Raw genomic sequence first — 16,757 nt, forward strand, 5'->3', positions numbered from 1 at the left:
GGACTGTTCTCCATCACCCTCCAGGGCTTGCCACACTAAACCTCAGTGAACAGCTGCTGCCATGCCATTTACCTGATCGCACAGCCTTGGACCAACAGAGAAACTGCTGTGTACTATCAAAGAAGCCAAAGCAAGGATGTGTTGAAGAGGGCACTATTCAAAACAGTAGTTATAAGACTGAAAGTGAAGTTCATCCCAAAATGGTCTCATTCCCCTGGGATCAAACATTAGGTCATTTTTGTTCTGGATGTATATTGGAACAAAACTGCAGGAGCTCAGTAATAGAAAAGACATTTAAAGAATCAAAAAAGGGAGGCTAGACCTCACCTTTGGGAATAGCAGCGCCGCTGCCGAAAGGCGACTCCACCACCACAGCTCCGACTGCACTTGCTCCATTCACCCCAGCTCCCCCAGACATCAACCTGCCGTTTCATACGGTGGCCCTGTAAATAAAAAACCCACAGACATATCAGACAGACATGGCAACACAGGAAAAAATACAAATGAAAATCAGGTAGAGAACCTACGTGTTCTCTTGCAAAAAAGGCTGACCTGCTGTGCTGTATTCCTAGTATGAGAAGTGGCACAGAATAATAAATCAGAAACATCAGGCCTCTAATATCTAGGAGTATTAGCTTCCTGAAGACATATAGCACATCCAGCTTTTTAATCTCCCTTAACTGCTACTCTTTGTCTATTCATAGAATCTCAGCAGTTTTGAATAACCATCTAAAAGAGGATAACATCTTCCTCTCAGCAAGGCAGCAAAGGCAAATCATTACTTCAGGGACTATGAGCACTGCCACTGCACACCAGATCAATAGAGCCACTTACTCCCAAATCCTTGGATCCAAGCCCAATGCTTAAGAGAAATAAAAGAAGCAGAAAGGAAAGCCCTGGAACACTTTTTACTGCAACAAAATTCCATACATGGACCTTTTCTCCCCTTACCCAACTATGCCCAGTGATGATGTCAAGGTTTGGGCCTTCATTAGCTACAGCCTTAATTAATTTTGTATGAAGAAAGTCTGAATGAACACTGACATTAGGAGAAATAACCATGACAATATAGACAAGAAGTTACAAGTGCAATGCAACCAACCAAAACACATTGTCTTGGAAATAGACTAAATATCACATTTTCAAGAAAAAAAGGCCTACTGCAGCTCATGGGATCCAAATACAGCAGGACATGGGTGGTTAGTGGGAAGAAAGGCAATATCCTGAAGAAAAAAAGGAATATTTGCAAGATGCAGCAGGCAGAGAAACAGAAGGTAAAAAATTATTGTGATGTAATCTAATTCACTTCCATACACACTGTATTCCACCAAATTTACATAACCCCCAGGTCTAGGTCTCAGTCCATCCCCTGGTTTCACACAGTCCCTGTTGCCTTGAACACAGCACCGCACACTCCCATACTCTACATTTCCCTGCCTCATGCTCTGTGTCCATTCCTTCCCGTTGCCCCCCTGGTATCCTCATGTAAGCTATTTTCTGATGATCACCCCAGCTAGTAAGTGCCATCATAAGTGTTTTCTGCAGGAGTGAAGGAATATCCTAGAAGTGGAGATTTCACCACAGCAGGAACGTGAACCCTGATCAGCAAGCAATTTCCACCCACGCAGGTCACTTTCCATGGTCTACAGAGAAGGAATGCACTGAGGAGAAAGCTCCTCAATTTAAGAGCATAATTTTCACTTCTGTTAACAGATAACTACTTTTACACAAGACATCCAAGTCTCTGCTAGAAATGGGAGCTAGTCTAATAAATCATCCAGTGAATCCAGCTGAGGTCAGATGCATGGGTTAATCCTCCCTTGTCATTTAGACAGGTTTAATGATTTTCTACACACATTCATTGCCTGACTGTATTTCCAAATTACATCTTGTTTCTTTCCTTCACTCTCTTTTAAAGAATAATTCCCTGCTGCTGGCAGAGTAAAAGGCAGAGATATTACCTAATCATATCTATGCATTTAGCATCAAATTACCTACAACTATCTGGCTGCAGATTCACCCCAAATTATTATCTACATTGCTATAATGTGAAACGCTCTCTTCCCAGCCCATGCTATTTAATTTTCTTCACACAAGTTCTGTGCAATTCTTTCTAATACCTCTGGTTCAGACTAACTGTTTGCCTTCACCACTCACTCAATGGCACTACCCAGGTTACAGCCACTTCTACATACCTTCTCTTGGCCAAGTCAACATCTCCCTGACCTCGTGCCAAACCCCTTTTCCATTCTTTCATTCCAGATATTGAGTTCAGTATTTGTCTTCTGCATTCTCATTTGCCTTTCTGGGAGTAATCCCAACAACAGTTTCAACTTTCAGCAAGGCATCTTATTTTCCCAAGTTTTTCTTTCAGACACCTGATTCCTCCCTCTGTAATCCTTCCTCTTTTAATCTCAAAAGAGTAAAATATGCTACCTTTACACTGTTTCTCTACAATCTTATTCTTCTGTATCAACTGACTGATTTAGGAGCGGTATTATCTCACCTTGGAAACAAGGGACCCTTCAGTCAGCATAAGGGAGAAGGAAACACGAAGATAAAAATCCAAAGGAAGAGCATTTGAAAGTCAGATTACTGGAAGGCAATAAGGATAGAAAGCCCTTCCTTCACACACCCCCCACACCCTGATAAATATTCCAATATCCCTCCTACAGAAAAACCAGTCTTTATTCCTTTTGTAGAGATGAAAATATGCAGGGACTCTTTGTTGTAAGGCTTAATCATCCGCAGAGTGCAGGAACAATATTTTTTCTCAGTATCACTTCATTTACATACACCCCAAAAGGAGCGTCAGCCCAAAGAATCCTCCCAAAGCTGCAGAGTGTTAGAGAAACATTTTAACTCCCATATTTGAAAATCCGTGTACAGTCCTCATTACTTCAGTAACTGCACACGTGTACACAGGGAACTATAAAGCTGCATATTTATAAAAAATAATAAATATATTACATAATCTGATAACAGGATGCTTTTAGATGCTGTCAGATAGTTTCTGTTACAAAAGCTTCTTTTTGCTCTCTTCAGACTCTGGAATGCTTTTATCTGTTGTCAGCCAGGACTACTAAATTCTATTCCCTCCTGGATTCCAGAACTAAAAATCTATGATCTTCATCACTGTTACAAATTTGTTTGGTTCCATTCTTCCCTTGCTTCAGCCCACCATGTGTACAAGAATGTAGCTTCTTTCTCTGCGTTAAGTATATATTTTAATGTTTCAGGAAAAGTGAGAAAATACATATAACCACCTTACTTGATTTCTTAAAACTCCAGAAAGAACTGTCAGTTAATGCCCAACTGCTCTGTCTAGTTTTATTGCCATTTAAGACACCAGAAGCGCATCCCTTCTGGGAGTATTGACGCTGCCCATGACCCTGGCACCACATGCTCTCAGTGCTCATTTGCACACAGGCTGCTGTGGTATAAAAGTTTAGAAGGTCAGGGATTCCATTTTTATGAACACTGCACTGGTTTTATCAGTTCCTACGGATGAACTGATGATGTAGTTGCAGCATCTGTTGTTACCAGGCCAACTATATCTGATATAACCAGTAAGTAAAAAAGCTACGCCTCTGAGTCACTAGAGCTCCAGACTCCATCTGCAAAGACAATTCCAGTATGCATCAGATACAAACAAAAGAATTCTGGAAAAAAGTCCTGGATAGCATATTACATACTACATAATATTTGTTTTTACGTATGAAACATGCACTGGAAGAGAAGTTATGAATGGGAAATGACTAAGAAAGACATAAAATGTTGTCAGCATGTAGGAACACTTTAAAAGGGGCCCTTGAAAGACTTTTCAGTCAGTCTGATGAGATCAATAGGAAAATATGCATGGGAAGAGGACTGTGCTTCCCAGACAAACGCATTGCAGGCATGCAGTGATCCACAAAGTTCATATACCCAAATGGGGACTAGTGATTCCGTGCAAATAACTTCCTAGTGCCTTGCTGCAACTCACATACTAGGAAGCTATCAAAGCAAACTTACAAATCAAAGCAATTTACTTTAGAATCACAAGTGAGCAGTGAAGTTCTGCAGTCACATGTCCAAAAAACCTACATTCCAGTCAGGTTCTTACCCCTAGTATTTTCCTTACTTCTTGGGCACCTTTAAGGGCTTAGAGATAGTCAACCTAAACTGCTTTGTGAATTTTTTTGTGCTGCCTTTCCAAACTGACAAGCAGCAACAAAACATCATGTTGCACCACTCCAACAGTCATTGCTCAAAGCACATGGTTACTGATAACCACGCTATGCCCCAGAGATTTTGGACAAGGCTAGTGCTTGCTTTTAACCCAGCAGGTTGCATAGCTTTGGTCCATTGAGCTGAAAATGAAGCATCATTTTGGACACTGAAAAGTTGTTACTGTGACTTCTGGGGCTGCCTCACAGTTACCAGATTCCATTCAGATCAGATACAAATCTGTGCTGACAGTGAGAACATGGTGGGAAATCTTTGATGTTGGAGGTTGACGACAAGGCCTTGCACAACTGTTACCCACTGAAAACCGATATTGCTCATAATGAAAAAAATTAGTAATGTGGTGTTACTGTTACATTATGCAGTGTTTCCGTGGTTTAAAACTACATTCAAAATCAGACTTTCTCTCTTTAACCTTTTTTAGTATTTCTGACTCAACACTGCATCCTTTTATTTGAAAAATATCTACTTTCTGGGGTTTATAGTTTCTGAAATAAGATTAGTGTTTATTTTGACACACCCTGAACTGTAGCCTCATTTATGAAACATGAAAGAAGGATAAGAACCAAAGACTTTATAAAAGAAAATTATCACCACAATAATTTCTGTAATGGTTTAATTGCCAAAGTCTGGGCAAGCAAGAAGTCTCCAATGAAAAAATACAGCTTTGTTAAATTTGGATAGTAATTGCTTAGAGAAAAGTTAATTGCTTAGAGAGAAGTTAATAAGGGAAGGGGAGAAAGAAAGTGTCCAGGTGCCCCAAGGGCTGGCTCCTCCCTGTGGGCGGGAGGGGGGCCAGTAGCAGGAGGCTGTTCTGGAGCAGCAGGGCAAGCCAGGGCACAGCCCCAGCCCTGGGAATTGGGCACCTCCAGCCAAAGACAGGCTGGACATGGGACTGCAGGTGAGCCTAGCTCATCAGGGTCCATGGCTGGGCCAGGAAGGGTTGTGCAGATGTAGCATCAGGATGATGCAGGATGCATCTTCACTGCAGCATCACTGGGGCAGGAACTAACAGCCCCTGGAGCCTGCAGTGGAATCCTGGGCAGTGGGCAGGGTAGGGGGAGTCCGATCAGGGCCAGTTAAGCCTAATAGTGCCCGCAGAACCCTAACAAAAACAACCCACAATCCTTAGACCATGTGCTCTTCAGGAGGTGAACCATTTCCTTCCTCTTTCTATATCCAGAAGACCTACTCAAAACTACATGATGACCATTGATAACTTTTTCATACAGTTAAGCTCTGCATGACATGTGGCATTCCACACTCAAACATAATTGAAAGGGAGCTAAAAACATAAAGTATATCTTACACATTTATAATTTAGATATGTGCTACTGTTCCCATTGATGCATTTTCAAGAAAATCCATCTGCAACAGGCTAGGATATTAGCAAAAATGCAACCAAAAATAAGCTAATTAATCCAAACCACATCAGCAAGGCATTTTTTATAATTCTGTCTTAACCATTGATCTTGGCTCAAACACAGCAGGCTTGCAAAGAGCTTTGAAGGTGAATAATGCCAAGTACCATTATTATGAATAATGAATAAGTAATGAAAGAATTGCATTCGAGAAAAACTAGAAGAACAGGAATGAAAGTGAACAAGATGGTGACAGCAGGAAGCAAAATACAAAATGGTACAGAAGAAGAGAGTATCTCATTAAAACAAGCTGCTTTACAAAGAAGAGGGAAAAAAATCCAGGCTTCGTTAGGTTTAATGGCTTGTGGTTTACACTCGTGTATGTCTCCTTTCATTCCTCTCTACCATTCTAGCCATGGCTTGTTAGCATATCCTGTCAAATCCACTAAAATCCAGCAGTTTCCTGGCACCTTCATTTTCTCAAAACACTTGAGATCGTCCCTACATGATTGTACCCACTCCCTCACGATTCCCAGGTCTTTTCCACATTCCCTTCATTCACCTCTCCAACAACACTCACTCTGCCACCTCTCTCTGGTCTGTCCCACCATACCCTTGGCTCCTTCCACATCCACTGATTTCCTGTCAGCTGCGCAGGATATGGTGTATGCCGGTTTGCTGGTTAGTGGGCAGAGCAGATACTACTTACTTTTCAGAAGTGGAAAGACTCCCAGAAACTCTGGGTGGCCTAGAGATGACTAGAGTATTTAAAGAACTCTCTAAAATGATAAGGCCATTGCAGAGAAGTTAAACTAATTCTTGGAATCCTCGTGGAAGAAATGGAGGACATTCAGAAAACTCTACAAAGAGGACGATTGTGAGGAAACTTTATGGCCCCAAACTTGTTTGGAAAAGTGGACAATACACACAGTATGAAGTCACCATAAGTTGTTTATCCAAGGGGTCTAACAGGAACCCAAGGCTGAAACGGATAAACTGTTGCGTACTAGCAGACAACTGTCTCAGCTAAAACCACTTCAGCATCTGATTACTGGAAAGTGGAAAATCTTGCACCAGTTTGCAAAAGGATCCCAGAGGAACTCTAGACTCACAAAGTATAAAACTGACGTCAACTTATAAATTAATAGAAATGATAACAAAGAACAGAATTAGCAGGCACCTGCATAAATACAGGATGTTTCAGGAAAAAAAGTCAATAAGGCTTTTTTAAAGGCAAAACCTTCTAAGATTATTGCAGTTCTTTGAGAGATTCCCAAACATGTCAGCAAAGGTAACCTGTCAGATATACTCATATTTCCCAAAAAAATCCTTCACCTAGAGCTCTGAAGGAAGTTAAGCAGCCAGATGACAGTCCTTCAGTGGATGATGAGCAGGTCGCCCGCAGACAAAGGCAGGAGTGAAATCTCCATCTACTGCAAAAATTGACATTAGCAGTAGAATTCCATAAAAAACCTGAACTGCTCAACTCATTTATTAGTTAGTTTCTTATTAGTTATATGTTTATTATCAATTATGCCAAAACCACAGAAGTAATGAAAGGAGTTGATAAGGGTAATTCAGGGTAATAAAGGACAACAGAGAACCAGAGAGATACTGCAAAGAATTATGGAAAGACATTATAGTATAAGTGACTTGTCACTAAAATGACAGTGGAGATTTCATGTAGGTAACTTAAGTGATGCACATAAAAAACCACAATTCCTACCCTAACAAATAATATTATTATTTATGAGTTATCTTTAACCCTCAAGAGCAGGGCCTTGGTGTTATGATAGAAATGCTGTGTTGCTAGAAGTCCACATGGTTTCTAAGAGACGTTGACTAAATTCAGGGAAGAGAAACAGAGACATCTCCAGCTCAGAGGGTCCATACACTGGAAGTGTATTGGGAGAAATTGTACTTGCCAATCTTTTAATAACTTTTGCTAGACGTGCATTTGTGACTTAGCTGGAGACAGGATATAGGCAAAATGAACTGGTCCCACCCAGTACAATTATTCTTGTGCATGTTTTCTACCTTTCCCTCTGTAAGAATTCTAGTAAAATCTCCTTTCTTTCTCACTCCTCACAGTAATTTTTACTGTTTCTGTATGACCTTAACTTTGAGGTCCTTGTGCACCTTCTGCCCTTTCTTTCAAACCTGGTTAAGGCATTTAGAAGTTCATTCAGTACATTAACACTGTTTAAACAATAACAATGTTCATTTCTTTAGAATAAATTAAAAGCAGCATTTTAACCTAGAACTATAGATCCATTGAAAATAATAGTGTTCAGATGAAATGTATCTGAACATGACTGTCATCCAAGCCTCAGGCCAGCCTTCACTTTAAGCACACCTGTAGTACAATCTAGGAGCAAACGTAAGTATTGAACATGATCTAATGATCAGCTAATGCCTAAAGATCATAAAAGATGAAATAAAACTCTGCCTCAGATAAGCAGCTTTCCCTTGAATTTGTCCCATGCTATGGGCAGGTACGACATTTCCAATCTGGAAGGAAGGACTTCCAGATGCAAATATTTGCACCACAAAGCATACAATACACACACTCCTCCTGCTCACCCAGCTGTAGTTTCTAGTGCTACTTCAATGCAAACAATAAAGAAGCTAGAAGAAATGGGTGACCTCCCTTTCCAGATCCTTTAAAGCCTGGTGAAAAGGAACACACACCACAGGTACTCTATGGCAAGACCCTCTCCATATTCTAGAAGGAAAGAAGGATTGAAAAGTACAGTGGGTGCCACCAAGGATGGAGCACTGGGCAGGAAATTTCCAGCAGCCAGTGGCTCTGACATGCAAGAGTCCCTCTCTTTCTGCTTAACACTGCCTGCCATGTCTGGCAGACAAACCAGCCACACTCACTGCAAGCAGACAGATGTCATTTCTGCCCTTATTCTGCTTGCTGCTTTCCCTAGCCTAACAACAAAGCAAAAGCAAGTTCAGCTACTCCCCTCTAAAACCAGATGAAAACCACTAGGCATCAATCTATACCCTTTAATCACGTGCAGATCTGTAGACCCACTTCCCTACTCTCGTGTAAGCCTGTAGTTCACACATTTATAGCTGTACACTCATTTGCACTGTGAGTCTCTCTGCATGCAAGTTCATTCTCTCCTGCACCTGGGTCAAGGAAAAGGTGTCCAAGAAGCAATCACTGTGTGCATTGATAGACAGAAGGGATCTATCTAAGAGGCAAGCAATTAATTCTGGAATAAAACTCACACATGCTGATTTTACTCTACCACCACCACCATCCTGTTCTTCCTGGGGTATACACAATTCACTGAATAGCTGGAGGTGATCCACCTTTCTACCAATGTGCTGCTATACTGGCAGCTCATTTGATACAAAAATCAAAACAATTGCTGCTGTCTTAACTGCAAGGCTGCTCTGGACCTAATATCTAATGAAGAGGCAGAGCCTCAATTTCCTAGATACATGCTACTATAAATTAAATAAAGTGTTTCTCCTTCAGTGTGGAGAAATGCACCATGTCATTGACAATATCTTATACCTCTGCCATTGGGAATTACAAAAGAACAGCACAGGGAAGGCAGGTTTTCAGTGCTATGCAACATGGATTAAAGTTATTTTTCAAAAAAATCTGCCATCTCAGGTAAAGTCCTTAAGGAGTAGAGAGGGATCTAGAAGAGCAAGCAATTCTCCAGCCCCACTATGCAGTATTCCTTACCTCAGTTTTCAAACTCACCCTCTGCTTCCCTTCCTTTCTCTAATCATTTGAATTTATAGCAGCAGGGCTACCACTCCACTTCTGCAGCAGTTAGACAAGTGCAGGCACTGCTTTTTCAGAGCTGTCCCACCTGTGGGAGTTCAGACAGCTTCGCTACTCTTTGGGTGCTTAGCCAGATATAGCACAGAATTGAGTTGCCATTGCTACAGTCAGTCCTGCCAGCTCCACCCCTCGCAAGCTGACCATCTCCTGCTATGCTTCAGCCTGCTTGCATTAGCATCTGGTAAGGTATGGCCCATATCAAATAAATGTCATTTCTCTCTTCCCTACTAGAAATAAAATGGAGAACTACCACAGCAGAGTGCCTCAGGGCTGCTGAATCTTCCTCCTGACTTGGACACATCCAGCATGTCAAGGAAACTGAAGTCTGGTGATGAATAAGCAAAAGTTGCTCCCTTCATTTAGCAAGGCTTCAAGAGAACTACTGATGGCATGCAGGATGGAGTCTAATGCTACAGAGAAATGTAAGCCTTCACAGCTTCACTGTGTTTCAGTCATATAACTTCCAAAAAATCACCAGGTTGGAGATAGGCAGGTGAAGAGGTGAACTGAATATAACTGAATATTCCACTCTGGTTCTTTAAACACACAGTATGGTCTTCTATTAGATCTTAGATAGCAAGAGCTCATTTAAGCATATTTCCATCTGTAAGACAGAAAATATGATGACTAACAAACTCTGCTTGATTTCTGGTCTCTCATTCCTGACCTTCAAAGGTGGCCTAGAAAGCAAAACACTTACTGCAGGCGATAATTGCCCCTTTTTTTTTCCCTCCCATCTCTACTCCTTTACACTTAACAAACATAACATCTTTCTTTGCTAACACTTTCACTCGACTCAGCAGGCCATCTTTTACCTTCAATGTCCAACTCACTAATAAAGTTGGACTCAGAGGAACTGTTCTCAGAAAGATCCTACTTCTCTCTCAGAAAGGAAGAGGGATCCTGGTTCTTAATAGCTGCATTCTTTTTTTGATAATATCAAGTTGGTTTAACATAAAAATTACCTCTCCCAGTAAAGCTAAATCACATGGCTGAGAATTCTAAGATCAAAGAAAAGAGTAAATGAGCTAACCAAAAATTCATTCTCTTTACTTCAAGGGACAACTCTTTCTAGCTTTGAAGCAGGAGACAGCAATTACTGCTTTGCAGATGACATCCCTAGAGCCAAGGGCACTACCAGATTTCTGTTATTTAATCACCACGTTAGATTTTTTTTAAGATGTACCACAACAGGACTGATGATTTGAACCCATTAGCTCTTTCAGAAATACTTTCTACAAAACACTTGAGTTACAAATATTGTCAGTTCTTAAGAGAAGTATCTTTCATATCTTGTAACAGTGTATAGAAGAGCATTTACTTACTGAAAATACAGAAGATGGCATCACTGTTAGCATGAGCAGAAGGAACAAGTTCTTCATATCTGCCTGTGGGAACAGAAAGATTACTGATCAGAATTGCTTTCTTCTTTGCTGCTTGTTTGGTGGAACAGCTACAGTACCATACACTAGAAACAGAGGTGGAACTAAAATGGTGAGAGAAGAAAAGCAGTTTTATCACTACACTCCCTGGATACATGAAGGCAAATGCATAGACTGAAATTACCCTGTACAGAAAGCAGGAATGTAATTACTGAATTTAAATATTTCCCTGAACTTTCCTCTGATATTATGAGAACATCATCCCCAGGCACAGTGGAAGGTGCATGCTGTTGCATGTCTGCCCTCCCACCCCTTTACATATACGCATGATAAAATACTCGAAGATTGCAATGACTTCAACCAACCCAAGGTAAGAAATTCCACAGTTAACATTTCTGTACCCTGTAGTCATCTTGTGCAGATTAGTGAAGCTTCATGTCTGTCTTTGTGCGGTCTCGCTTGGTTAAAATCCTACAGTTCATCACAGACAGCTACAGCTACATTCAACAGTGAGTAGTTATATCCCTTCTGCAGAGCTAGAAAGGAGATCAGGTCACTCAGATTGGTACTGCAGCATACAACAGTTCCTAAATTTGGGGCATTATGCACTTTTGTGACCACAATACCTCATTGGTACATTGGCTGTTCCTATTTATTCCTTCCTCTTTTGAGTTGCAGCCCACAACCACCACCACTCACCAGCGTTCACAGCTGCGACCACGGACACTTCAGCCACTAGAGACTGACTTTCTCATGATCATTTTCTCATGACCTCATGACAAGCTGATTAATACCAGAAAAAAAGGAGACAGACTTGATATTCATAGCATAGTTTTATCTAACTTGAGCTTCTTTCTAACTTGGGAAAGGTAAAAGGACAGAAGGATAAATTTTCCTTTCAATATGCACGAAAGAATCAAGGAAGAAATGCTTATCCCATCAGTCCTTGTAACAACATCTGTTTTAATAGTAAAATTTCACATATAGCTCCTTTAGCCTAGCCTATTAAATCCAGCTAAAATACAGAATGTGCATCACTATTAACAGTGATAACATTTATATAAAATCACTGTTGCAGGAGAATATCAAATCAGAACCAAGAAATGCCCAAAATGAAACCTACTTAATCTAGTATTTGCACATTTCAGGTTATTTTATCATGGGCAACCATTTTTCTCCTAGTCCTAGGTCTCACTGAATCACAGCTCATTACAACTTTTCAAGTCCATATATATCATGGGTTTTGACATTTCCAACATTACCTGTTCTGGGGATAAAAAAGCATGTTCTTAAATGTTTTTCACTTTCATATGTAAAAGCAATTGACTTCTGAAAAATCCAGTTGCACCAAATTCTGAGCGCAAAATAGCAATGAACAGGGAAAATGTAACTGGGAAAACAAGCACTGGCAAACGTCTCTCCCTAAATACTGAATGCCGAACATAAGATTCATAAGAAAATGGAGCTATAGGAGCTTTCATTAATTTTGGATTGATCATTCTTAAGAAACTGAGGGAAGACCATGTACACTCTCTTGCCCACACATGCTACTACGACTCTTCTCATTCAGGTCAAGAAAGAAACAACCCAGAGGTACCTCCACAAGAGGTCAAGTACACTCTCTGTGTGCTTGTGTACAACCAAAACATAGGTTAGACCTGTGTCAAAACCCTATCCAACTGCAAATCTGTTCCCAGTGGAAGGACAGGCAAGAGGAGACCCTTTTACTACAAGTTCCATGCACATAAATAGCAAAGCTCTCCTGAAATTGTTCACTCCACTAGTAAAGGGTACTGTGACAGCAGCCTCTTCCTTGAATGGTCTTGGGATCAGAGGTAAGTATCTGAGATCACCTCCTACTCCTACTACTCAGAGGAAAAAAAAAAATCTCTTTCCCATCATACCTCTCTCATATATTCCATTCCACGTACTACTTAGGTTTTTGGAGATGGCCTTGAAAATCAAATGCTTGTTCTGCTACTAAGGGACTGCCCACTCAGCCCTCTCTAACATCTGAGCCAAGAAGCAGACAGGGAGCTGGGATCAAACCATGTGAGGCTCCTGGAGCAGAGGCTAGAGGAGTGGCTCACCAGGGCTAGCAGTGTTCCCATTCCCCAAGCAATTAGTATCTTGGATGTTTTTAGCCAGATAGGATAAAAAGATTGACTGAGATGACAACCAGAGTGAGAACCCAATGTATGGGGCAATCCCAGGCATCAAAGCAGCAAGAGGTTACAGCTCTGGTGCTTACTTGTATTTTCGTGTCATTGCACTTTGTGGAAATTGCTATCATATGTCTCAAATTTGGCACTAAAAGTTTAGACCATTCAGCTCTAATAAACTAGTCAACAGATTTCGGGAAGGACTGTAAGAAGGAAGAACAGGGCTGTCTGTATTCTATTATATCCTTCATTGCAAAACAAATTTTGTGTTTGATTATCTGCGCTTCAATAAACTTGTTATTTCAAAAGCTTCCTCAGATACAGAATTCAGCATTTTCCCCTTTCACCTTAATTTCAACCACAAGAGATGGAACTGGGGAATCTGTCTGAAAGCTTAAAAAAACCCCCTTAAGTTCTGTTTCTGGATTTAATGGCTCTAACTCCTTGTAAGACCTGGGGTAGAGCAGCATATGTTTATTCTGATTGTTTGCCATTCTTCTCACTGAAGGCTGAGTATGCGGGGGAAGGAATGAAAAGGACAGTGTTCTGCAGTGTTTTCACTTGTAACAACAGCAGCTGCTGTTCCCTGTGCCTCCTGCCCTTCTCCAATTTTCTTCAGCTCTCCCCAGCTCCCTTTTCTCACTGTGTGCTAGAACAGCATCTCCACCCCTCCTCCACCCAGAAACTGCAGCAGGGCCTGAGGGGAAATGGTGACTTTATGCGTAAGATATGGAACAGCTGCTGGAAAGCTCACATGGAGGGATTCCTGCCATAGTACTAAAATATGAAGTTGTCCCAGGGAGAGAGTTTACAAGACAAGAATCAGTTCACAACAAGTAAGGAACCATCAGAATCTTCAACCAGAACTAGACGTGTACGCAGCTGAAACCTCTGCCCCATACACCAGAAAATATTCAAATTGTCTATCCAACCACAATCTGGCATTAACTGCTCAGGTTAGATGAATAAAAAGGTTGAAGTAGTGACTAGTCCCAGCCATCTGTAAGCTTGGTCAAAAAGAATCTGCTTTGCAGTTCAGGTCTGGACTGTTTTCTGTAAGAGATGCTGACCCAAGCTCCTCCAAACACTGGGGAAATTCAAACTTGAATCTAATTTTAGCAGCTGGGGAACCTTCCTTCTATTCCAAAACAGGTGGGTGAGAGGGCTATGGAGGAGATGGCTGCAATTTTGTAACTCTGGACAGAACATAAGAACCCCACTGCAACTGGAAACTGGGGTAAGTACCCTTTTTTCAGGGCTTAATGCTGAACTCGCTTAGGAAAGAATCTTTTACCTTAACAAACAGAAGTTCTGGGAAAGACAGATGAACAGACCTGGAGACTTCTCTACAGTGGAGCCAGCAGTGACCTGCTGTAAAACTATTTTATTTAGTTAGAAACTCTTATGCAGGCCCAGGCAGGCTTGGCAAGATCAATCAAATCTTCGTTAAGACCAGGAGTATGTTTCAGAATCAAGGACAGTTTTAATGACTCCTATATTTACTTTATGTGTGTAAATCCTGCCTTCCAATACACAAATAGGATTGCTTACTTAAACTTGGCCACTTTTCCAAATAACCTCTAAACACCCATGTTCCTGGGGAAACAAGACCTATATTGCCTGTCTATATATGTAAAAATAACATTGAATCAGCTAGCTAATTTCAGGGTCTCAAAAGCAATACAATTACATTTTGAGGGAAAAGATACTGAGCCAGGATGAAGAGAAGTGTTGGAGAAGTTTTAATGCATTTAGATGACAACTTTTTCTTTTCAATAGGAAGGAAATCCAGACTTGAAAGAAATGTTATGAATAATTCAGCCTTGCATAAACAAGAACCTAAGCTGTCTGGGCACTACAGAATCAGATCACGAAGTCAGAATAAAACAGGTTTCATAAGTTCCACTGCTCACAGATTTATCAGTTTTTCTCTATTCTGTTTGAAAATAATTGGACAGTCGGTGTTACATGGTTCTTCTCTGTTTAGCATGTAAGACAGACCAGTCTTCTTTGGCTTGTGATCCACATTTCTAAATCATCTTTGGCCAAAGATACATATCACATATGTGGGCCAGGGACTGCTCTAGGAGTGGTTCATAGGCAGAAGGTAAAAAGAACCCTTCAGGGTTCCCTAGACAAGACTTATCTGGACATGCAGGTAAGTGGCAGAGCCATCCAGCATTACTGACTTTGGCAGGTCCTTATACTCATTTTATCTCCCAGATAGGGATTTGAATTACCCAACATGGATCTATTATTCCCATCTGAGGTAGCCCTGACACAGAAGTTGTCTTTGCATGCCTTGTGAGGTACAGATTGGCCACCCCAGCAATAAATCTTTGTCTGTTGCAACATCAACAGAAATTGCTTATTGTAAAGTTTAGCACATCCAGCATTAAAGCAGAAGTTGCCCCAGTGATCCCACTACTCACATGTTTTTAGAATTCCCTCACCTTTCCTCCACTCCCTTTTAAAACATGAGATCTCACTCTAATGTTTTATATTTAGAAGGTTTGGTTGACAGTTGTGGGAAGTCAGAAAGGATGATGATATGTTGCCCAGTTATTCACTGACAAATTTTTTTAGTCATTGACTCAGAGCAAAGTATTTGAGCTTTCAGACTCACTAAATTTTTAAAAGACATTATGATTTTTGCTTTGCTCTAAAAATCATCCAGGATATCTTGGTTCCAGCTTGCTTTTGTTTGCCTTGACAACTGAGAAGCACCTTATAAGTTTTTGCTGGAAGAATTAAAAAAGGGAAAATACACACATACTGCCAGAAGGTGAGATGAAATTGGGGAGAGAAAGGGGTTCCACGGAGCAGAGATGAAGGATAGAGAAAAACTTCCATTTACTTAGACTATGAGCTGAGTTGGGAGAGCACGAGGACCATATCACACAGCCCAGAGGAACTAGGAAACCAATCATCACTTTAGGCAGAGGATATCACATTCAAGATACTTCTTAGCATACTTGTTTTCTTCCACAACTACAGTAAGCCACTCTTTTAAAAAAAAAATTCCCAAAGAAAATCCTGGGCCTGATGTCCTTTGGGTTAGGGCAGATAAGTCAGTTAACGTGCATGTGCCTGTTAAAGCAGAAGGATGCTGAATTTCTTTGCTTTGACCACGTGATGAGCCACAGTCATAAAGAGCTATTTGCATACAAAGCAAGGGATAAATGTTTATAAATGAGTTTAAATACGAGGCTGGTTGAAAGGGCTTAGTGGAAATGGAGAGAAAAACAAAGAAAAACAACACAGGTTGTCCGAGTAAAAGTTTTATGGCCATATCTTTACCACTGGTACCCAGACGTAGTAATTCTATCTAAATACACGCTAGGAGTTGAAGAATCCTCATCAAGAAAGCAATCCCACTGAGATACACTTTCAGCTGTGTTATGCATGTTATGAAATATAAAGTTTCAGCCAGAATAACTTCAAAATTCACGTTGTTAAATGAAAAAAGAAGTTACAAAAACTTACTAACAAGCCCGCAGCTGGAGAACTGAGTAGTGGTAACACAGAAGAATCTTCAAGCCTGCTCTATCAATAGTCCTTCAACTCAGCCTTCAGCCTGATTCCTAACAGGCACATGAATCTGCACAGGGCCATTGCTTCATGTGGCTGACACAGACTGACAGTTATTTTACAGAGGATTTCTACAGCAATGTCAAGGTCAGCAACACCTGGGGAAGCTACAGCAGCCTCTGACATACAGTTTTAATCTGAATACTGAAATCATGCAGAACAGTAGTTGAAAAATTATCAGGCTCAAGAGGAAGATCAACATGCAGAGGTTCTAGTAAGG

The 16,757-nt window shown here is 40.8% G+C and overlaps 1 protein-coding gene across 6 annotated transcripts in view; it reads right to left on the reverse strand.

The window, feature by feature from the left end:
• The window catches only part of PAPLN (papilin, proteoglycan like sulfated glycoprotein), a 56,035-nt gene that overhangs the window by 29,232 nt on the left and 10,046 nt on the right, over window positions 1-16,757 (reverse strand). For all 6 annotated transcript variants that reach the window (XM_027879603.1, XM_027879602.1, XM_027879608.1 and 3 more), the window contains 2 exons: window positions 10,728-10,790; window positions 328-443 (listed from right to left, as the gene is read on the reverse strand). In XM_027879603.1, the coding sequence (XP_027735404.1) occupies window positions 328-443; window positions 10,728-10,790 (179 nt within the window). The remainder of the gene's footprint in view (window positions 1-327; window positions 444-10,727; window positions 10,791-16,757) is intronic.

This window comes from Empidonax traillii, unplaced genomic scaffold (genome assembly GCF_003031625.1).
Source record: "Empidonax traillii isolate 1590-97213 ecotype Southwest subspecies unplaced genomic scaffold, ASM303162v1 scaffold56:size2478089, whole genome shotgun sequence".
Lineage (NCBI taxonomy): Eukaryota > Metazoa > Chordata > Aves > Passeriformes > Tyrannidae > Empidonax > Empidonax traillii.